The sequence below is a fragment of the Pan paniscus genome, chromosome 14 (genome assembly GCF_029289425.2).
Source record: "Pan paniscus chromosome 14, NHGRI_mPanPan1-v2.0_pri, whole genome shotgun sequence".
In the NCBI taxonomy this organism is placed as follows: domain Eukaryota; kingdom Metazoa; phylum Chordata; class Mammalia; order Primates; family Hominidae; genus Pan; species Pan paniscus.
The window spans coordinates 100,252,998-100,277,496 of NC_073263.2; the positions used below are offsets into that span (position 1 = coordinate 100,252,998).

Consider the following 24,499-nt stretch of genomic DNA (forward strand, 5'->3'; position numbering starts at 1 on the left):
AGGAAGTCACATGGGCAAAAAGAATAGAACAAAGTTTTGAGCTAGGCATGGTGGCTCATGCCTGTAATCCCAGCACTTTGGGAGGCCAAAGCAGGAGGACTGCTTGAGCTCAGGAGTTCAACACCAGCCTGGGCAACATAGCAAGACCCCATCTCAACAAAAAAATAAAAAATTAGCCAGGTGTGGTGGTGCATGCCTGTGGTCCCAGCTGCTCAGGAGGCTGAGGTGGGAGGATCACTTGAGTCCAGGAGGTTGAAGCTGCAGTGAGCCAGGATTGCACTACTGCACTCCAGACTGGGTGACAGAGCGAGATCCTGTCTCTTAAAAAAAAAAATTAACAAAATTTTGGCCAGAGGGCCAGGAGAGAGGAAAGATCCGCCTCCTGGGTTCATGCCATTCTCCTGCCTTGGCCTCCCGAGTAGCTAGGACTACAGGGGCCCACCACCATGCCCGGCTAATTTTTTATATTTCTTAGTAGAGACGGGGTTTCACCACATTAGCCAGGATGGTCTTGATCTCCTGACCTTGTGATCCACCCGCCTTGGCCTCCCAAAGTGCTGGGATTACAGGTGTCAGCCACCGCACCCAGCCTATATTTTTAAACAGTAAGAATTACTTATATTCTGATTGGTAATGATATTTGGCCAGGAAGTAGACCTTTGGTAATTTTTGTAGAATTCTTTAGAGGTAGTGATTCTTCTTTCTTCTGTCCATGCTACAGTTTGGTTATCTGTCTCCTGCAAACCTCAAGCTGAAATGTGATCCCAGTGTTGGAAGTGGGGCCTGGTGGGAGGTGTGTGGGACACTGGGGCAGATCCCTCATGAATGGCTTGGTGCTGTCCTCATGGTCATGAGTGAGTTCCTGCAAGAGCTAGTTGTTGAAAAGAGCCTGACACTTCCCTCCTCTCTCTCTCTCACTTCCCCTCTGGCTATGTGATCTCTGCACATGCCAGCTCTCCTTCACCTTCCTCCATGAATGGAAGCAGCCTGAGACTTTCATCAGATGCTTGGTCTTCCAGCCAGCAGAATCATCAACCAAATATACCTTTCTCCTTTATAAATTCCCCAGCCTCAGGTATTCCTTTATAGCAACACAAGCGGACTAAGACAGCCCGTGTCATTCCTTTGGCCTGGAAGAGCCTCTACTTCCTTCTTCATTAAGTCCCAGGAAAACTTTCCTGACAACATCCCACTGGGTGTGCTCGTGGAGCCCTTCCTGGAGGGCTGGGTGACTTCTCTCCTTAGTGACCTCACACCATGTGACCTCAAGCAGCGTGAGCCCCTCAGCAGCCAAGGGGGTATTTTAGAGAGTTTCTTCATATCCCCAGACCTTAACTCCATGCCTCACACATCACTAATAATAGACAGTATCCCTGCTACTGTGTCAAGATGTGACAAAGATGCTACATTTGTTTGCATTAGGGAAAAACAAAAACCTATAGATGCTGCTTGCAGTCACTAAGTGTCAGGCACTGTTTCAGGCTCTAGGGACAGGATACTGAGCAGAAACAGAGCTGTAAATGCTCTCCTAAGGGTTTGTTTCTGTTTTTAATTTGTTTTTGAGACAGGGTCTTGTTCTGTCATCCAGGCTGGGGTGCAGTGATGTGATCACAGCTCACTGCAGCCTTGACCTCTGGGGCTCAAGCGGATCCTCCCACCTCAGCCTCCCAAATAGCTGGGGCCACAGGTGTATGCCACTATGCCTTGCTAATTTCTTTATTTTTGGTAGAGATGGGTCTCACTATGTTGCCCAGGCTGGTTTCAAACTCCTGCCTCAGCCTCTCAAAGTGCTGGGATTACAGGTGTGAACCATACCACACCTGGCCTCTCCTAAGAGTTTCTGTTCTTTGATTCATCATTCCCAGATTCCACCATTCCCAACTACAAAACCTACATTTACTTTTTGGCTTGTTTGTGAACAAGAAATTTCCAGCCACTCACTTAAACTTTCCCAGCCACGAGTCGGCGATAAGAGCTCCGAGAATTGGCGTCAGGTAGCACAGAGCCACAAACGTATGGTAGATGGCGGTGGACAGGTTATCATCCCAGCTGATGAAATTTGTGAAGTACAGAATCAGGATTGCTTTTGCAGAGGGCAGGTGGAAGAGGAGGGGGAAACAAGGTTAGGACTGGTTATGGCCACTCCCGCTCTTCCCCGAATGGTGAGAAACGGCCAATACAGTTACCTCGCATTCCATAGTAGGAAAATCTTTCGCAAAACTCATTGACCACGATGAAGAAGATGCTCAGGGGATAACCAAAGAAACTCTGACAAAAAAGAAACAAGCACAGGATTGAAATACACCCCCCACTGGTCCATAGCCACAAAGGAGCACCAGTGGCATGAAAGGCAGCCAACGCAGATTCGGTAACTTACCAGTGACTGTCTAGAGCAGGAAACTAGCATTTAATCATTTTATTCCCTACACTAATCCTTCCACATAGAGACAGCAATGAAATAAAGCATCCAGTGGTATTGTTAGTCTGAGGAGGATTATCCACAGCATTTCCTCAGGAGAGGACATCTCACATGGAAATCCGGGATCATACCCTCACTGGTTCCAGATGTACAGATCTGTTAGGTGAATGAACCCTTAGGGGTAAAACAGATGATAAAATTTACAAGATGATGATATGTAGAGAAGGAAAAAGGGTACTCACGTGTGATTTGGACATTCCTAAAAGAAAAACAGAATCCCAATATTAAAGTCATGCCATTACAATAGTTTTTGCTGTGTCTAAACTCAGAGCCTCTGACTTTTTAGGGTGGTCAGAGGGGCCATTCACCAAACAGCTCCAGCCCTCCCTGGGATCCCGGCCCCAGACTCATGCTTCTTATCTGAGGTGGGGCCTGGCATCTGTATTTTCTTTTAAGAAGCTCCTCAGGCAATTCTCGTATGCAGTCAAAATTGAGAAGCAGCAGCTCAGAGAATCAGGTCTAAACCATTTCCTTCTGAAACACTTCAAAGGCTGCCCATCGGGATAAAATCCACACATTCTAGCATGTTCTTCAATATCTGACAAGTGTTTTGGTGGGGATGAAATTTCTGTAATATAAAATGCTTCTGAGAGCCTGACACACTGTGTACACTCAACCACCACCTCCTATGGCTTGGGCCCTGCCTGCCAGGCTCACCCCATGATTTAAGTCTTGCCACCGATATTCCCTTCCCAAATCATCTCTGATGTGCCTACATCACCATACTGTAATGATGGGCAGTTTATATTTTTGCTTCCCTTCTGGACCAGGTTCTGCAAGCGGAAGAATCATGTGCCATCCATCACACCAACATCCCCACTTTCAACGTCCTGTACAATACCTACCACTGGTAGGGGGTTATGTCACAAGAATGAATGAGAAGAGCAGGAAGAAACAGCCTGAGAATATAAGGGAGCCGGTGCACATCAAGTCCAGTGGACTCTCCCATGTGCATCCTAGGAGCGCCTCATCCCCATCCCGTCAGCACCTGCTCTTCTGTCTCCCTGGAATTTTGGCAAGAGCTGAGCTGTGCCCTTGTCTCCAGTCTTTACACCTCCTCACTCTGCTCCTACACAAACACATTGCCCTGTGTTCATCCATGTCTATCACATACTACCCTGTTTCCCACAGGACATCCATCCCCTTCCCCCTCACTCACCCCGATTTCCTTATATTAGAGTTCTTTGTTGCCAGGGCTCCCTGAACATGCTCCACCTCCATTAGGAATCTAGGAATTGGTGACCCCATAGCAGTGGGTCTCACACTGGAGTGTGCCTCAGAATCACCAGAGGGCTTGCAAGAACAGATAGCTGGGCCCCATTCCTGGAGTTGTTGATTCTGTAGGCCTGAGATGGATACTTGAGCTTGCATTTCTAACAGGCTCCCAGGTGTGGGTGCTGCCACTGGTCCAGGCAGTGTGCTTTGGGAATCACTACACTGGAAAATTATTCTTTAGACTGTTCTTTTCCCAGTGTTTGTTCTTGGCAGCTTTGTCAAAAATGAGTTGGCTATAAATGGATGCATTTATTCCTGGGTTCTCTTTTCTGTTCCATTGGTCTATGTGTCTGTTTCCATGCTGATTTGGTTACTACAGCTTTGTAGTATATTTTGACATCAGGTGGTACCTCCAGCCCTATTCTTTTTGCTCAGGATGACTTTGGCTTTTTGAGGCCTTTTGTTGTTGTATATGAATTTTAGGATTTTTTTTCTATTTCTATGAAAGTTGTCATTGGATCTTGTCATTTGCAGCAATACAGATGAAACTGGAGGACATCAGGTTAAGTGAAATAAGCCAGGCACAGGAAGATAGATATCACATATTCTCACTCATATATAGGAGCTAAAAAATTGATCTCATGGAGGTAGTAGTGGGTAGGATGGTGGTTACCAGAGGATGGGAAGGGTAGGTGAAGGTGGGAAAATGAAGCAAGGTTAGTGGATACAAAAACACAGTTCTGTAGAAGGAATAAGAGCTGGTGTTTGGTAGCACAACACGGTGACTACAGTTAACAAAAATTTATTGTATATTTCAAAATAGAGGCTGGGCGCGGTGGCTCACACCTGTAATCCCAGCACTTTGGGAGGCTGAGGTAGGTGGATCACTTCAGGTCAGGAGTTCAAGACCAGCCTCGCCAACATGGTGAACCCCCATCTCTACTAAAAACACAAAAATTAGCTGGGCATGGTGGCACACGCCTGTAATCCCAGTTACTTGGGAGGCTGAGGCAGGAGAATTGCTAGAACCTGGGAGGTGGAGGTTGCAATGAGCCAAGATCGCACCACTGCACTCCAGCCTGGGCAACAGAGCGAGACTCCGTCTCAAAAAAGAAAAAAAGGAAGGGAGGGGAAGGGGAGGGGAAGGGGAGGGGAAGGGGAGGGGAAGGGGAGGGGAAGGGGAGGGGAAGGGGAGGGGAAGGGGCATTTTAGATGCTCTTTTTAGTCCTTGTCCTAAGGGGGAAATACACTGTACTGGTTTCACAGGGCCCCAGTTCCCAACTCTTCCTGCCTATTAGAGTTCTGGACAGAGATTCCTCCACACGAATAACCTGGTTTCCTGCCGAGTGAGACCTGTCGTGGGATGGGGCTGCCTCCAGGGCAATACACCAAGAGCGAGGGCCATGGAGTCAGCCCCGCGGCCGAGTCTCATGCTGGGACCTGCCAGCTGCATGGCGGGTGAGCCCATCTGTTTCGGGCCAGCCGAACAACCAAATGAGGATGACCTCCGCCCTGCGGGGTTGCTGGAAGAGTCCTGCGAACCCCACAGCCCTCAGTGCATCGTTACAGGGGAGACGCGACTGCCTCAGGGTCCTCAGCGCCTCCGCGCCGCTTCCCACAGAGCAGAAATTCAGTATTTGTGGGACACGTTTCCTAAGGCCCCGTTTATCAGTCACAGAGCACAGTGCTCAGATCCAGCTCTGCATGGTGGGTCCCGTGGGCCCTTCCAGGACCGTCCTTCTTCTTCAGCCCCCAGGCTGACCTGCAAGGAGCTCATCCATGTCCCGGGTCTCGACCTGGCTCCCAGGTCCTTTGGCCAACAGGGAGCCCTGGGAAGATCAGAGGGAGGGAAGAAACGTTGGGGTATTTGTTTTTCTGTTGCCCTCCCTGCAAGGTCACCTCAGACCGTCACTTCAAGTGACAGTCACGGCTTCTCTGACGTCAGCCCTTCCCACACAACTCTTTCCTTCCAGGTTTCAGTAGCGGTTCCTTCCCCTCATCTTGCAGGCCAGGGGGCAACAGGGAGGCTGCTGCAGGCCCAGGTGCCACACTACCATTTGTTGTGCCCGTCCACAGCGGCATCTTTCTGTGACCAAGCCCTCCTGTGCTGAGCATGGCCTCTGTGTCCTGGGAGGTCCGTGGTGAGGCAGCGCACCTGCTGTGGACTTGGGCTGTCTTTCACACCAGGCAGGGAAAGCGCCAGTGTCCGGCGAATAGGAAGGGCTGGTCGGGCAAGCGTGTGTTTTGCAAGCTCGGTGCAAACCAGCCTGAAGGTGCAAAGCGTCATTGCTGTGCGTTCTTGAGGACACGGCAACAGCACGTTATGCTTCGCCTACTTAGACTTTGGGTAATATGGCCTTACCATTGCCTCCCAAAGCCAACGAGAGAGGTGAAGTCACAGAAAGGTCCGTGTTATCCTTGGCCCTCTTCAGGGAAGCAGGAGCGAGCTCTGAAAACCCAAATCACCCAAATCCAGCAGAGAGAGCCCGGGGCTTCATCACAAACCTTCCTTCCCTGTGTTCCCAGGGCTTCATCACAAACCTTCCTTTCCTGTGTTCCCCGGATTTTTATTTGCAGGGAAAGACTTCATCTTTCCAGAGTCGTCCTTTTGTCTTTGCTCAATATTATGTACCTGTTATTTGCTTAATAGTGGTAAAGTTTTTCTCTACTTCAAACACACTACAGTTACAGAAAAGAGGTCATTCAGAAAGCTTAGGTCTTAACAGTTATTATACACCGAACTAAATTATGGGAAAGGCAATCCCTTGAAGTGTAAATCTGAGACTCAGTACCCAGCCATCACCAAGAAGGCATTTTGTTTTCTGAAAGTGTGTATTCCAAGAACTGCTTTTATTATTACAGGGCAGAGGTTGCTAAACTCTTTGATAGAATCCAGAGCTATCTACTGGGTGTAACACTGCAGTCAGCATTTCTTATCTTAATGTACCTGTGTCAACAGGATTGCTATCTTAGAAAGCTCAAATGCAGAAGTGGTGTTTACATCGAGACTTCAACTCAAGTATCAACTCTCACAAGATTCTGTTTACTTTGGTGCAATCATGTTTACGTTGGTTCCCTGCTAGTAAACCTCAGAGGCATATTTGAGTAGCCTAATGTTTCTAGTATTACTCTGGGGTCCCTTGTGTTGAACTATGATCAGAGCCAAACCCAGCTTAGAATCTGGACTTCCCATAGGACTGTTCCTTAGCACCCAACACATTGCAATCACTGAATAAACACAGGCTCTTCTTGCTATTCTAGGCCCAGAAGTGGTTTTGCTTTCTTTTTGCTAAATAATTTGATGAAATAAGTGTATATTATTATATATTTATATGATTACTGACTTGGGGGTTGGGGGGGACAGGGAACACAGGAGAAAACAAGAGACTCCCCTCTTCCGCACGACTCAATAAAATCTCCCATCCATATGAATATTTCCTACTATTTATATAAAGCATGCTCCATATTTTGAACCATTTCAGGATGGAAACTCTAACTTTGAAGTCTTATTACCTAAAAATTAATAACTCCCTCAGCAACTGAAGGCTGCCGAGAGTGCATCTCTAGGAGTTGGACTTCGGAAGTTGGAAGGAACGAGGCATTTTGCTGAGGTCTAAGAGAGAAGGCCTCCCTTTCAGGCAGAGAGATAACTGTTTCCTATCATTACCAAGAGTGAAACTGAAGGAATACTGTAAGTTTCACATACTGCTTTGAGGACGTGTTTCTGAAATTTCAAGGTGTGGTGGTCAGAATGGTGGTCCCCTAGAGATGTCCATGTCGTAATCTCTGGGATTCAGGGATACGTTCCCTCCCATGGCAAAAGGGTCTTGCAGATGTGATTAAGTTAGGGGCCTTGAGATAAAGAGTTTATCTTAGATTATCCAGACAGACCCAATATAATCACAAGAGTCCTAAAATCAGTCAGAAAAGGTGAAAAGCAGGGGAGTGACTGCAATTGTTGGGGGAGGGGTCCCCAAGTCAGGGAATGTGGTGGCCTGGAGAAGCTGGAAAAGGCAAGTAGGGTTCTCCCCGAGAGCCTTTCAATGTAGCACTGCCGACACCTTGATTTTAGCCCAGTAAAATTCATTTTGGACTTCTGACCTCCAGAACTACAGGAAGACACCTGTGTGAAGCCACTAAGCTTGTGGTTTTTTTGTTACAGCAGTAATTAGAAACTAATACACATAGGTTTGCCCCAAACTCTGTAAATACAGGTCTTTATAATCACTACTTACATATAACTAAGACTCAAATTCCTGCCACATTTTATTTGTTGGTAAAATGCTCTCTTTATTAATTTTTTCCTAAACTATATTTTTCTACTTGGAGCTTAGAAGTGCATACCTGGCACCTGGCTTTTAAACTGGATTTGGCAGAATCTAAGCTCTGGTGCTTCCTCTGAAAATGGTTTCCTAAGCCAAGGGTAAAGGAGTAAAGTAGACAAAGTTGGTCCCGCAAAAGCCCCAGGAAGCCAATGGTCCCTGCAAGAACACAGCTTGGCCTTGCTAATGGCAAAAGTGGTTTTTCAGTTAAGGAGAGAATTTTCTCAATCTTGCCCCTGCATCTAGCCAGTGGAAAGACATGGGCTTTTGGGAATCAGGAGATCGAACCTCAGTGTAGAGATATTCCTCCTAGCCATGTGGCCTTGATCAAGGTGCTTACCCTCTGGGCTTCCATTTCTTCATCTGCGATATAGTTTGCATGTATGTCCCCACCAAAATCTCATATTGAAATGTAATCCCCAAAGCTGGAGGTGGGGCCTGGTGGGAGGTGATTGAATCACAGGGGTTTAGCACCATCCCTCTTGGTACTGTCCTCACCACAGTGAGTGAGTTCTTGTGAGATCTGGTCATTTTATTTTACTTTATTTTTTGAGATGGAGTCTCACGCTGTTACCCAGGCTGGAGAGCAGTGGTGCAATCTCAGCTCACTGCAACCTCCGCCTCCCGGGTTCAAGCAATTCTCCTGCATCGGCCTCCTGAGTAGCTGGGATTACAGGTGCGTGCCACCATGCTTGGCTAATTTTTGTATTTTTAGTAGAGACGGGGTTTCACCATGTTGGCCAGGCTGGTCTTGAACTCTGGCCTCAAATGATCCACTCACTTTGACCTCCCAAAGTGCTGGGATTATAGGCATGAGCCACTGCACCCAGCCTTAGATCTGGTTATTTGAAAGTATGTATCATCGATACAGCTCCCCTTTCCAAGATGGCCAAATAGGAACAGCTCTGGTCTGCAGGTCTCAGCGTGATCAACACAGAAGATGGCTGATTTCTGCATTTCCAACTGAGATGAACCTGGTTCATCTCACTGGGACTGGTTGGACAGTGGGTGCAGCCACGGAGGGCAAGCTGAAGCAGAGTGGAGCATCGCCTTACCTGGTAAGCACAAGGGGTCGGGTCAGGGGATTTCCCTTTCCTAGCCAAGGGAAGACTGTACCAGGAAAAGTGGGACACTCCTGCCTTAATACTGCACTTTTCCAACGGTCTTAGCAAACGGCACACCAGGAGATTAAATAGACTCAATAAAAAATGATAAAGGGTATATCACCACTGATCCCACAGAAATACAAACTACCATCAGAGAATACTATAAACACCTCTATGCAAATAAACTAGAAAATGTAGAAGAAATGCATAAATTCCTGGACACATACACCCTCCCAAGACTAAACCAGGAAGACATTGAATCCCTGAATAGACCAATAACAGGCTCTGAAATTGAGGCAATAATTAATAGCCTACAAACCAAAAAAAGTCCAGGACCAGACGGATTCACAGCCGAATTTAAAGGTACAAAGAGGAGCTGGTACCATTCCTTCTGAAACTATTCCAATCAATAGGAAAAGAGGGAATCCTCCATAACTCATTTTATGAGGCCAGCATCATCCTGATACCAAAGTCTGGCAGAGACACAACAAATAAAGAGAATTTTAGACCAATATCCCTGATGAACATCACTGCAAAAATCCTCAATAAAATAAAATACTGGCAAACCGAATCCAGCAGCACATCAAAAAGCTTATCCACCATGATCAAGTTGGCTTCATCCCTGGGTTGCAAGGCTGGTTCAACATATGCAAATCAATAAACGTAATCCATCACATAAACAGAACCAAAGACAAAAACCACATGACTATCTCAATAGATGAAGAAAAGACTTTGATGAAATTCAACAGCCTTCATGCTAAAAACTCTCAATAAACTAGGTATTGATGGGACGTATCTCAAAATAATAAGAGCTATTTATGACAAACCCACAGCCAATATCATACTGAATGGGCAACAACTGGAAGCAGTCCCTTTGAAAACTTGCACAAGACAGGGATGCCCTCTCTCACCACTCCTATTCAACATAGAGTTGGAAGTTCTGGCCAGGGCAATCAGGCAAGAGAAAGAAATAAAGGGTATTCAATTAGGAAAAGAGGAAGTCAAATTGTCCCTGTTTGCAGATGACATGACTGTATATTTAGAAAAACCCAACGTCTCAGCCCAAAATCTCCTTGAGCTGATAAGCAATTTCAGCAAAGTCTCAGGATACAAAATCAATGTGCAAAAATCACAAGCATTCCTATACACCAATAACAGACAAACACAGAGCCAAATCATAAGTGAACTCCCATTCACAATTGCTTCAAAGAGAATAAAATACCTAGGAATCCAACTTACAAGGGATGTGAAGGACCTCTTTAAGGAGAACCACAAACCACTGCTCAATGAAATAAAGGAGGACACACACAAATGGAAGAACATTCTATGCTCATGCACAGGAAGAATTAATATCATGAAAATGGACATACTGCCCAAGGTAATTTATAGATTCAATGCCATCCCCATCAAGCTACCAATGACTTTCTTCACAGAATTGGAAAAAACTACTTTAAAGTTCATATGAAACCAAAAAAGAGCCCTCTTTGCCAAGACAATCCCAAGCAAAAAGAACAAAGCTGGAGGCATCATGCTACCTGACTTCAAACTATACTAGAAGGCTACAGTAACCAAAACAGCATGGTAGTGGTACCAAAACAGATATATAGATCAATGGAACAGAACAGAGCCCTCAGTAATAACACCACACATCTGCAATCATCTGATCTTTGACAAACCTGACAAAAACAAGAAAGGGGAAAGGATTCCCTATTTAATAAGTGGTGCTGGGAAAACTGGCTAGCCATATGTAGAAAGCTGAAACTGGATCCCTTCCTTACACCTTATACAAAAATTAATTCAAGATGGACTAAAGACTTAAATGTTAGACCTAAAACCATAAAAGCTCCAGAAGAAAACCTAGGCAATACCATTCAGGACATAGGCATGGGCAAGAACTTCATGAGTAAAACACCAAAAGCAATGACAAAAAAAGCCAAAATAGACAAATGGGATCTAATTAAACTAAAGAGCTCCTGCACAGCAAAAGAAACTGCCATCGGAGTGAACAGGCAACCTACAGAATGGGAGAAAATGTTTGCAATCTACTCGTCTGACAAAGGGCTAATATCTAGAATATACAAAGAACTTAAATAAATTTATAAGAAAAAAATCAAACAACCCCATCAAAAAGTGGGCAAAGGATATGAACAGACACTTCTCAAAAGAAGACATTTATGCAGCCAACACACACATAAAAAACCGCTCATCATCACTGGTCATCAGAGAAATGCAAATCAAAACCACAATGAGATACCACCTCACACCAGTTAGAATGGCGATCATTAAAAAGTCAGGAAACCACAGGTGCTGGAGAGGATGTGGAGAAATAGGAACACTTTTACACTGTTGGTGGGACTGTAAACTAGTTCAACCATTGTGGAAGACAGTGTGGCGATTCCTCAAGGATCTAGAACTAGAAATACCATTTGACCCAGCCATCCCATTACTGGGTATATACCCAAAGAATTATAAATCATGCTACTATAAAGACACATGCACACGTATGTTTATTGTGGCACTATTCACAATAGCAAAGACTTGGAACCAACCCAAATGTCCAACAATGATAGACTGGATTAAGAAAATGTGGCATATATACACCATGGAATACTATTCAGCCATGAAAAAGGATGAGTTCATGTTCTTTGTAGGGACATGGATGAAGCTGGAAACCATCATTCTGAAGCATCTGTCGCAAGGACAGAAAACCAAACACCTCATGTTCTCACTCATAGGTGGGAATTGAACAATGAGAACACTTGGACACAGGGTAGGGAACATCCCACACTGGGGCCTGTCATGGAGTGGGGAGTTTGGGGAGGTATAGCATTAGGAGAAATACCTAATGTAAATGACGGGTTAATGGGTGCAGCAAACCAACATGGCACATGTATACATATGTAACAAACCTGCACATTGTGAATACGTGAACACTAGAACTTAAAGTATAATAATAAAAAAAGGAAATAAAATATGTAGCAGCTTCCCCCTCCCCTCACGCCTGCTTTTGCCATGTGACATGCCTGCTCCCTCTTCACCTTCTGCCATGATTTGAAGCTTCCAGAGGCCTCACCAGAATCAGATGCTGCCATGCTTCCTGTACAGCCTGCAGAACCGTGAGCCAATTATATCTCTTTTCATTATAAATTACCCAGGTGTTTCCTTATAGCAATACAAGAATGGCCTAACACAGAAAAATCGTACTGAGGAATGGGTCATTGCTATAAAGATACCTGAAAATGTAGAAGAGCTTTGGAACGGGCATAGGTCAGAAGAATGTGGAGGGCTCAGAAGAAGACAGGAAGATGAGGGAAAGTTTGGAACTTCTTAGAAACTGTCTAAATGGTTGTGATCAAAATGCAAATAGTGACATGGACTGTGAAGGTCAGGCTGAAGAGGTCTCAGGTGGAAATGAGGAACTTATTGGGAACTAGAGCAAAGGTCACTTTTGTTATGTCTTAGCAAAGAACTTGGCTGCATTGTGTCCATGCCCTAGGAATTTGTGGAAGTTTGAATTTAAGAGCAATGACCTAGGATATCTGGTAGAAGAAATTTCTAAGCAGCAAAGGATTCAAGGTGTGACCTGGCTGCTTCTAACAACCTATGCTCATAGGTGGGAGCAAATAAAATGACTTAAAGCTAGAACTTATATTTAAAGGGGAAGTAGAGTGTAAAAGTTGGGAAAATTTATAGCCTGGCTATGTGGCAGAGAAAGAAAATGCTTTTTCAGCAGAGGAATTCAAGCAGGCTGTGGAGCAACCACTTGCCAGAGATATTTGCATAACTAAGAAGGAGTCAAGTGCTAACACTCAAGACAATGGGGTAAAGGCCTCTAAGGAATTTCAGAGACCTTCCTGGCATCTCCTCCCATCACAGGGCCCGGAGGCCTAGAAGGGAAGAATGGTTTCATGGGCCAGCCCAGGGCGCCACAGCCCTATGCAGCCTCAGGACACTGCTTCTTACATCCCAGCCACTTAAGCTCCAGCCTTGGCTCAAAGGGCCCAAGATACAGCCCAGGCTGCTGCTTCAGAGGGTGCAAGCCATAAGACTTGGTGGCTTCCACATGGTGTTAAGCCTGCAGGCACACAGACTGCAAAAGTGAGGGAGGCTTGGGAGTCTCTGCATAGATTTCAGAGGATATACGGAAAAGCCTGGATGTCCAGGCAGAAGCCTGCTGCAGGGGTGGAGCACTCACAGAGAACCTCTGCTAGGGCAGTATGGAGGGGAAAGGTGGGGTTGGAGCCCCCACACAGAGTCCCCATTGAGGCATTGCCTAGTGGAGCTGTGAGAAGAAGGCCATCATCCTCCAGACCCTAGAATGGTAGATCCACCAACATCTTGCACTCTCAGCATATAAAAGCCACAGGCACTCAACAACATGTGAGAGCAACCTCTGGAGCTGAACACTGCAAAGCCACAAGGGCAGAGCTGCCCAAAGCCCTGGCACCCCACTTCTTGGATCAATGTGCCCTGGATGTGGGACATAGAATTACAGGAAACTATTTGGGAGCTTTAAGATTTAGTGCCTGCCCTGCTGGATTTTGGACGTGGGTGGGGCCTGTAGCCCCTTGCTTGTGGATGATTTCTCCCTTTGGAATGGGAATGTTTACCCAATGCCTATACTCCCATTGTATCTTAGAGTAACTTGTTTTTGATTGTGCAGGCTCATAGGTGGAAAGGACTTGCCTTGCCTCAGATGAGACTTTGGACTTGGACTTCTGCATTATCGCTGGAATGAGTTAAGACTTTGGGGGATTATTGGGAAGGCATGATTGTATTTTGAAATGTGAGAGGGACAAGAAATTTGGGGAGGCCAGGGGTAATGATACAGTTTGAATGCATGTCCCTGCCCAAATCTCATATTGAAATATAATGCTCAATTGTTGGACGTGGGGCCTGGGGGAGGACACTGGATCATGGGGACAGTTTCTCATGAATGGTTTAGCACCCTCTCCCTTGATACTGTCCTCACAATAGTGAGTTCTCATGAGATCTGGTTGTTTAAAAGTATGTAGCACCTCCCTGCTCACTCCTTGCTCCTACTCCAGCCATGTGACATGCCTGCTCCCCCTTCACCTTCCAACATGATTGAGCCCTCCCCAGAAGTGAGCAGATGCCAGCACCATGCTTCCTGTACAGCCTGCAGAGCCATAAGCCAATTAAACCTTCTTTCTTTATAAATTACCCGGTTTCATGTATTTCTTTATACTACTGCAAGAACAAACTGACACAATCTACCACCTTCTCTGAAAGTTAGTTAATAAGATTGAATCTACAATGAATAAAATAAGGTTTTTTATTCACTTCATCTCAGGAAGACAACTCGGCAGATTCTTAATTGAGTATGGATGGACATTTAGAATGGACTGACTTAAAATACAGACAAGAATTTACCATGGGGGACCCCTGGCAGAGGTGAGGAGGTAGCCATCGAAGAAGAAAGAGCCCCCTCCAGGGTCACTTACATTGACCCAAAGTAGAAGTGCCTGATGATGTCACGCTGGAAGTCAGACCATGGGGATGAGGATGGTGTGGACCAGAGCAAAGTGGTCTTCTCAAATACAAGCCATCACGACAAGCATTATATTGTCTTTCAAACTGCTTTTTGGGTGGAGGTTGCTATAGTGTGCACCAGGCAGGAGCTAGGGAGAGTGAAGGTCCTGTCACTCCGAAGCCATGCTAGTGGGCTGATGCAGAAACATGCCTGGGGCGGGGAGGTGCTTGCTAGGCACGGCCCCTGTCCAGGGTCACCCGCTGTGCTCCGCACTCCACCTGGACTGTCCACCGTCCACACCAGCAACCTGAGCTTCCCCCAGTGGAGAACCTTGCTCCCAAACCTTGCGTGCTCTCTCCTTCCTGCAGGTGAAGCCCTACTCCTAGGCCCGGCATTCAAGGCCCCCCAGGGTCTGACTGTAGCTCCATCCCCCTCCACCCCAGCTGTCCATCCACATGACTCGTTTTCTGTCTCCACTTGGGCCCTTTCAGAACTCCATGTGCTATGTGGTCTCCCTCTGCCTCCTCGGCTTCCCAAATCCTCTCTCCTTTGTCAGGGCTCTTTAGCCCCTTTACAGCTGCCCTGGCAGAGCAAGGGGTTGTACTTCAGAAAAACGTCACAGAGCCTCCTGTAGCATAGGATGTCTCTCACTTCTTTTTAAGAAAATAAAGCATGTGCCACTTCAAAAAGCAGCAGCGGGACCTGCACCAGGCTTCACTGTCACTGCCCTGAGGACAGGGGTGGGGTGGTGGGAAAGAGGAAGGATGTGGGTGCCTGGTGACACACACTTGGTTTGATGTCTTTTCCAAAATGGATAAACTTTGATCGAGCAATGAAAAGTGTTTTTCTTTCCTTAAATGGGCTCTTCTAGCATCAGAGTCAGGTTAGCTTTAGAAGAAATTCAGCGCCTATAACCCAAAGCCCTTGTTTCTGGAGTGGCTCTTGTTGAGGCTGTTTCTTGCCCAGCTTGATGATTTTTTTTCTTCTTGGATTTGAATGTTTTGCCGCCTTTCCCACCCTCGGGGACTCTGCTTGTCCACCCAGCATTCTGGTGTGGATTAGAAAAGTGTGGGCTTCTAGGCCGGATGCAGCCCAGTGGGGCCTGGCCTGACAAGTGAGCGAGGGCCACTCAATCCAGTCAGAAAAAGTGTCCCTGATGGCTGCACTGCTGGTGACTGGAGCATGGGCTGCATTCCATACCAGGGGTCCTCCTGCTGGGACCGCCATGAAGGCATAGCTGGCACCCAGGCTGTGCCCATCCTCAACTGCTCTTCATAGAAATAGCCTCCTTTTCAGGAGCAGGCACGGTGGCTCACACCTGTAATCCCAGCATTTTGGGAGGCCAAGGCGGAGGGATCACTTGAGTCCAGGAGCTTGAGACCAGCCTGGCCAGCATGGTGAAACCCCATCTCTACTAAACATACAAAAATTAGCTACACTCCTGCAATCCCAGTACTTTGGGAGGGCGAGGCAGGTGGATCACTTGAGGCCAGGAATTTCAGACCAGCCTGGCCAACATGGTGAGAGCCCGTCTCTACTAAATATACAAAATGTAGCCACATGCCTGTAATCCCAGCTACTCAAGAGGCTGAGGCCCGAGAATTGCTTGAACCCAGGAGGTGGAGGTTGCAGTGAGCTGAGATCATACTACTGCACTCCAGCCTGGGTGACAGAGGGAGACTCCGTCTCAAAAAAAAAAAAAAAAAAAAAAGGCCTCCTTTTCCACGGCTACTTTCTTCCCCACTAGGAAGCTGCTGCAGTTCCTCTAATCCATAAACAAACAGGGCCATAAACACAGAACATGCTGATGTGTGGTTTTTGAATGCCATTTGCTCAAAGCAAATGAGGTATCAGACTCCAAGAATGAAGAAATCTCACTAACCCCTAACAGCAGGAAACTAACTTAGAAACCGTGTGGGGAAACTGGTGCTGAAGGGAGACTGGGTTTATCAAGTGACTGGGTGTGTTGCCATGTGGACAGCAGCCTAGCCCTGCGGACCTTGCACGTGGGCCACTGGGCCAAGGCTTGACTGCAGCTGACCTGAGTCTCAGCAGACGCCTGGTGGTCCTCCCAGAACACAAGAGAATGGGAAGGCCATGAGGGGCTCCACCTCCCTCAGGACCCCGGAGGATTCTGGTGAGGCGGTGGGGGAGCTTTCTGCCCAGCACCCTCACAAGAGAGACATGGAACACAAAACCACTCAGCCGCAGCCTGGCCCCGGCTCCTTGGCAATGAGCCACCTCCTACCTGTCATCAGCCCCTGCTGTTGCAGGGCTGCTTTTCCCGCCTACATGGGTCATGAGCTGCCTTGCCTGTACCTCTTCCGTGCAAAATCAGGCCCTGCGCCATCTGGCGTGTGCTGGACAGCCTGCCTTCACCTTCCTTTAAGACAGTTCCTCCCTCAGCTTGGGTGTCCATGGCTCCAGTCTGGGGACAGCTCCTGGTCAGTGTAGGAGTTTGCCAGGGCTGTCTTACAGAGTGCCTCAAACCGCGTGGCTTACAACATGGAAATGTGGCCTTTCACAGTTCTGGAGGCTGGAAGTCTGAGATGGAGGTCGGCAGGGTTGGGTCCTTCAGAGGACGCAAGGGAGAATCTGTCCTGGGCCTGTCTCCTGGTGCTTTGAGGCCCAGCTTTGGTGTTCCCCGTCTTGTAAGAACATCACCTCCACCTCTGCCACCATGCTCACGTGGCGCTTGCCCTGTGTATGAGTCTATGTCCAAATCTCCTCTTTTTACTCATTTTTATTACTGTTGCTATTTTTGAGATAAGGTCTCACCCTGTTGCCCAGGCTGCAGTGCAGTGGCACGATCATAGCTCACTGCAGCCTTGAACTCCTGGGCTCAAGGGATCCTCCCGCCTGAGCCTCTTGGGCAGCTGGGACCACAGGCGTGTGCAGCCATGTCGGCTAAGTTTCAAAATTTTTGTAGAGACAAGGTCTGCTATGTTACCCAGGCTGGTCTCAAACTTCTTGTCTCAAGTGATCCTCCCACCTGGGCCTCCCAAAGTGCTGAGATTACGGGCACGAGCCACCATGTCCAGTCCAGATTTCCTCTTTTTGTGAGGACACTGCTCATATTGAATTAGGGGCCACCCTACCCTGGTATGACGTCATCATAGTGAATTACATCTGCAACGACTCTATTCCCAAATAAGGTCACGCTCCAAGGTATTGGGGCTTTGGGCTTCAACATATGCATTTTGGGGGATAAATAATTCGCCCACAATAGTCACAACTTACTGCTTTAGGTTCAGATATCCTCCTAGCTTTTAAAAAGGTTTCCACACACAACTATCTAAAATCATAGGCTGAAGAGGCCTGAAATGACCAACCTCTCGTGGTTTTATAAATTACCTACAACTTTCAGCATCTTGTTCCTGTAACTACAGGCATGAATCTTTGAATGCCATTCCTGTCCTCCTTCAGGAAGAAATGATCTCTCTGGGACCCAGGATCCAGCCACCTTTGGACATGCTGACAGACAGTTGATTTCCAACCTGCTCTCAGCTTCAGGGAAAGGTGAGCCAGGCCACAGAGTGCTCCAGGGTTCACATGCAGCAAAGCTGTTTGGCAAAACAGGAAAGATCTCAGGACAGTCCTAAGTCCTGCCTCAGGTAGAGGCCGGGTAGTCAGGTGAGATGATTTTCCTGGCTGTTCGTACAGCAACCCTTGCTCTCCAAGTTAGCTTCCTGATCTACGCCTGGATATTTTTAGTCTAGAAGAACACCTTTCCTTCAGAACTAAGAGTGAGACTCTCTTTAAATGCCAGACTGCCGAGGGTAAATAAACAAATATATGCTCAGGTTAAAGAGAAGAGAGACCCTTCCTCAGAGCAGACTCTAGAAGGAGAAAAGAGGAGAGAACACAAAGGGAAGCAGATACCAGCCTCCAGGACAGCATCAGCTCCACACACCCAGCAGGCAACAGAAACGGTGGCCCTAATAATATTGTATATTGTCACAGGAGAAAATGACTCTAAAGATACATAAATGTCGCTAAATTAAAAGGAAACAAGCCCGGGCAATGTGGCAAGACCCCACCTCTACAAAAAATAACAAAAATTAGCCAGGCATAGTGACACGTGCCTGTAGTCCCAGCTACTTGGGAGGCTCAGGCAGGAGGACTGCTTAAGCCAGGGAGGTCAAGGCTGCAGTGACCTGTGATTGTGTCACTGCACTCCAGCCAAGGTGACAGAGCGAGACTCTGTCTCAAAAAAAAAAAAAAAAAAAAGAACCAATCTCTTGGTCTTTTGGAGGGTTGTTTTTCAAGGCAATGAGTTTGAAGACCCTAACTTATACACACACAGACTTTTTTTTTTTAAATGGTAAATCATGACTAGAAAAAAATGCTTTACAATCATGGTTAAGTATGAAGTTAGGGTATAAAACAGAATGCAAGTTTTCTGCCCACATGATAGATTAAAAGTAATGGCAAAGCCGGGTGCGGTGGCTCACGCCTGTAATCCCAGCACTTTGGGAGGCCGAGGCGGGCAGATCATGAGGTCAGGAAATCAAGATCAGCCTGGCCAAGGTAGCGAAACCCCGTCTCTACACAAGATACAAAAATTAGCCGGGTGTGGTGGCATGTGCCTGTAATCCCAGCTACTCGGGAGGCTGAGGCAGGAGAATCATTTGAACCTGGGAGGCAGAGGTTGCAGTGAGCCGAGATCGCGCCACTGCACTCCAGCCTGGGTGACAGAGCAAGACTCCATCTCAAAAAAAAAAAAAAAAAAAAAAAAAAAAAAAAAAAAAGGCAAAAACCGCAATTACTTTTGCACCAACCTAATATTTGAGTTGCACGTGGCTCTTTCCTATCATAAGAATATCTGTAAGAAAGTTCTAGACATAGAATGCTGTTAAAATATTATGTGTATTTTAAATTTCATTAGATATTATCTAACAATTCTCCATAAAAATGTCAGGTGACTTATTTTTTTCAGTCTTCTAATTTTAGAATTAGCATGCATAGCAGAAACAGCCATATTTTTCAAAAACCAGAAAAGTGAAACACTGCACATGAAGACTGCCTGGAAACTTTATCTGCAGGTCCACAGTACCGCATCAACAGAATGGGAACGTCGTTTTTAGAACTGGAGGTAAATCGCCTGTGTCTCCTAGATCACTTTGGGGCCTGCTTTCTACATACCAACTCTCTTACTAAGTGAACCGTTTACAGTTGACCAGAAACTATGACCAGAAAACCCATCTGTCTTGCTGGGGGAAGACACTGGTCACCAGACATAGCATCCAAGCTGAGGACCGTGGTGGAGTTATCTTTACACTACAAACGTTTTCTACCTAAAGTCATCTATAAGCCATGGACATATTTCAGAGAGAATACTTTCTGTTACCATGTCGGGGTGTCGAATAGTGTCCTGCCCATCCCCCCACAAATTCACATCCTTCTCAATCTCAGAACTTGACCTTATTTGGAAATAGGATCATTACAGATGTAATTAGCGAAGACCAGGTCATACTGGGACAAGGCAGTCCCTCATCCAATGTGAGTAGAGTGCTCCTAAGAAGAGGAAAAGTGACACAGAGACAAATGGGCTGGCAGAGACGGCAGGGGTGTGTCCGCAAGCCAAGGAATGCCAAAGACCACCAGCCACACCAGAAGCAAGAGAAAGGCCTGGATTGGCTTCACCCCCAGAGCCTTCGGAGGGAGTGTGGCCCTGCTGACCCCTTGACCCTGGGCTCCCAGCCTCCAGGACTGTGCAAGAAGACTTTTCTGTTGTTTCAAATTCCCCAGTTTGTGGTGCTTTTGTTACAGACACCATAGCAAACAAGTACACCATGTGAGTTTAGGTGTCTTGATTTATTTTTGTTTTTTTTTTTAACTTGTAACATTATTTATTTACCATTTTAACTTCGATTTTAGGGGTACATGTGCAGGTTTGTTATATAGGTAACTCGTGACTCAGGGTTTTGATGCACAGATTATTTTTCCACCTAGGTACTAAGCCTAGTACCTAATAGTTGGTTTTTTCCAAACAGCTCTCTCCTCCTACCCTCTACCCTCAAGTAGGCCCCAGTATGTGTTGTTCCCCTCTGTGTCTTTGTGTTCTCATCATTTAGCTGCTGCTTATAAGTGGGAAAATGCAGTGTTTGATTTTCTGTTCCTGTTAGTTTGCTGAGGATAATGGCCTCCGGCTCCATCCATGTTCCTATAAAGGACATGATCTTGTTGTTTTTTTATTGCTGCGTAGTATTCCGTGGTGTATATGTACCACATTTTCTTTAGTCTATCATTGACAGGTATCTAGGTTGCTTCTATGTCTTTGCTATTGTGAATAGTGCTTCAGTGAGCATATGTGTGCATGTGTCTTTATGGTAGAATGATTTATATTTTTTTGGGTATATATCCCGTAATGGGACTGCTGGGTCAAATGGTAGTTCTTGGAGGAGTTGTCACAATGCTTTTCACAATAGTTAGACTAATTTACACTCCCACCAGCAGTGTATAAGCATTCCCTTTTCTCTGCAAGGTGTTTTGATTTAATGGAAAAAAAGGAAAAAGGTTTAATTCCTCAAGAACATCTCAAATGTATAAACATCTGCCATGTCCTAATAGAGCTTGTAATAAAATCTTGTCACTAGGGGCAGATTGTAGAAGTTCTAAATGCCTAGTTTGAGAACTTTTAACGAGCCTTCTTATGGAAGTACATTTTGTGAATTTTCTATTTGTTAATCTGATCTCTGAACCAAAATTCCCTCTGGACATGGACCTGTTGTTCCATATCCCCACATCATACCTGGAGGACTCTAAACCCTCTCTCCAATGAGAGACCCCTTTCCGCAGCCCGGTGAGGGGCTTTGAGCAGTTTCCAATCTAGGAACCAGGAGAGGAACTAGACCTTCCTCCTTCTTAAGCCTCTGTGGAAGACCCTGTCCCTCTGCCCCATGGCTGTGGCACTTCCCAACTGCTGAGCCTGTGCTTTAACTGTGTTCTCATAGCTGTCCTCATCCTAAACCCCAAAAACCAGAGGGGCCGAGAGCAGAGGTGTGGCCCCCCCGGCTGACACAGCCTCCTTTGTATCACATCCATGAGGTGAACCCAGGGTCCAGTGTCCTCCGCAATAGACTTCCAGCTTCTGAAACCAAGGGACAAAGGTACAAAAGAGTGACTCCCTGGTTCTTTGTGTTGCAACCCCCGGATGATGAGTCAGCCGTGCTCGCTCAGCTGAGAATATTGCTCTTTCTCTCACTGTCCTCAAGGAAGAATGTGGAAAGGTTCCTCAGGCCTGACCCTTGTCTTTTTTCCTTATCGGCTCACCTGGGACACCTACCCACTTTCTCATCCTGCAAAGCACAGAATCAAGACGCAACTGTGTCTGAGAGCTTCTGCCTCCGCCATGGGAACACAGCTGGCTGGGCAGTCTTAGCTCCAAAGTTCTACACCAGGCCCCCCGTCATCAGCAGCTCCACCATGGGGAATAGAGTGGCAGTCCCATTTTCTAGGGAGGATTCCTGGTAGCTCAACTAGCCCATTGAGTAAGCCCTGTTTGTTCTTGATGGAATGGTTCAGTAACTCAAACGGCAGTAGAAAAAAATTATTAATAAAAAAAACCCAGCCTGGCACAGTGGCTCAGGCCTGTAATCCCAGCACTTTGGGAGGCCAAGGCAGGCGGATCACCTGAGGTAAGGAGTTTGAGACCATCCTGGCCAACGTGGCGAAACCCCGTCTCTACTAAAAATACAAAAGTTAGCCAGGTGTGATGGTGCGCACCTGTGATCCCAGCTACTCTGGAGGCTGAGACAGGAGAATTGCTTGAACTCAGGAGGCAGAGGTTGCTGTGAGCCGAGATTGTGCCACTGCACTCCAGCCTGGTTGACAGAGCAAGACTCCACCTCAAAAAACAAATGAACGAACAAAAAAACCCAAGGGAATCGAAAATGGAATAATCTTACTCAGGACATTTTGTAAGAGACGTGAAAGACCATGCAAACATTTAGCATTCCATCCAAACTGGGCAAACCTAAAGTAGGCAAACCCAAAGTAGGCAAACCCTCCTGCTTAGACAAACACTCCTAGTTGCTGCTTTCACTGGTCTCATAGTACCTCATTTTCCTCAACTCTAACTCAGAGTGGAAGAGTGTTGTTTACGGGCTTATGTTCCTGCCCCCTGAGGATATAATTTCTTCAGGCAGTATTTTTATCCTCACATGGTAAGTAAATACCTGCATAGATATGCAATTCAGGTGCATCCTGGCCAGCCCAGCTGAACTACATTCATTTCTCACTCCTATTCATTTCTACTCTCTTTACTTCTTTGTTTTTGTCTTGTTGTTGCTTCAGACACAGTTTCTCTGTTGCCCAGGCTGGAGCACAGTGGAGCAATCTTAGCTCACTGCAACCTCCACCTCCTGGGCTCAAGTGATCCTCTGGCCTCAGCCTCCCGAGTAGCTGGGACTAGAGGTGCGCACCGCCACGCCCAGCTAATATTTTTGTATTTTTTTTTGTGGAGACGGGGTTTTGCCATGTTGCCCAGACTGATTTCAAACTCCTGAGCTCAAATGATCCGCCTGTCTCAGCCTCTCCAAACGCTGAGATTACAGGCATAAGCCGCAGTGCCCAGCTATCCCTACGTTAAGACGGCACCGGCAGACTAATTCTCAAGTTCTACCTGCTAATTTACCCAATGCTTCATCATCATGGACATGTACCCACATGGACAAGCCAGGGCCCAGACTGTACTAGACCTTCCCACAGCCTAATTTTTAGGGCACAGTGGCAACATGTTCACATGGGCAGGGGTCAAAAAAAAGAACCCAGGGGATCTTTAGAGCCGTGGTTCTCAAAGCGTGGGCCTGGGAGCAGCAGCATCACACCACGTGGGAACGTGGTCAAATGTCAGTGCATGAGCTCTACCCTGCACCTGAGACCCTAGGCAAGAGGCCCAGCGAGCCCCACTGCTGGAACAAGCCCTCACTCAGATAAGCCTGATGCATGTTCAAGTTTGAAAAACGCTGACTTAGAGCAATATTAGCCCAAAAGAACCCAATGTTAGAAGTTCTCTTTTCTTGCTGCTGGCTAGGAGGAGGTGAGTTCCCCCGAAGGTCGTATGCCAAAGGCCTCCTTCAGTGTGGGACCACCTCTATAGCTTGCAGCAGGGACACCAGCTGCCCTGGTACTTCAATATTGTTCTTCGGTTGACTCAAGAGTTGACAGGAGGAGGAGAGAATGTGGAGGGACGCGCCAGGTGTGAGGGACCTTCACAGCCCATCCATCATTTTAAGCTCAGGCAGCTGACTTGGAAAAACCTAACAGAATCACAAACAAGGCCAGCCAGGAGGCTGAGATCTGGTGGGGCAGGAAGAGAATAAAGTATCCTACTTTAAGTGAGTGAGTATCTCCAATCAACCTGGAGGTCTTGGCAGATAGAGGCAGGTGCTTGCTGCATTGAACCTGAAGCCTTGTACCTAATTTTCAGAGTCCATTTAGCATAGTCTTGCTAAGCTTTGGATAAGGGAGTGAGGTGGGGTGGGAGGAAAGAGATCAAATAGTCAAAACCTTCAGCAAAAGCATCCCCAGCCCTATGATCCTACGAAGGCTTCGGAGGCTGCTTTTTCTTACTGACGCTTCTTCCCAGCATATAAGAAGTTTTCTGCTATTCAGAGACTGAATTCAACCTGACAGCCCTTGGGAAAAGAACATCTCTCCACCCCAGGCTCTGAGAACCACACAGATACCTTGGCTAGGATCCCCAAACTATGGCTCATGGGCTACATCTGGCCCACTGCCTGTTTTTGTGTGGCTCACAAGCTAAGAAGAATGTAAGCTTACATTTTTAAGTGATTGTAAAAAGTTTTTTAAGATTTTGTGGCACATGAAAATTACATAAAATTCAAATGTCTCAGTACATAATGAAGTTTTATAGAAA

General features: G+C 46.6%; 1 protein-coding gene across 1 annotated transcript in view; it reads right to left on the reverse strand.

Moving 5' to 3' along the window:
* The window catches only part of SLC15A1 (solute carrier family 15 member 1), a 71,840-nt gene that overhangs the window by 44,582 nt on the left and 2,759 nt on the right, over positions 1 to 24,499 (reverse strand). Inside the window, exons 2-4 of the mRNA XM_057299610.2 lie at positions 2,662 to 2,678; positions 2,187 to 2,268; positions 1,942 to 2,083 (exon numbers count right to left, since the gene is read on the reverse strand). Of these exons, the coding sequence (XP_057155593.2) occupies positions 1,942 to 2,083; positions 2,187 to 2,268; positions 2,662 to 2,678 (241 nt within the window). The remainder of the gene's footprint in view (positions 1 to 1,941; positions 2,084 to 2,186; positions 2,269 to 2,661; positions 2,679 to 24,499) is intronic.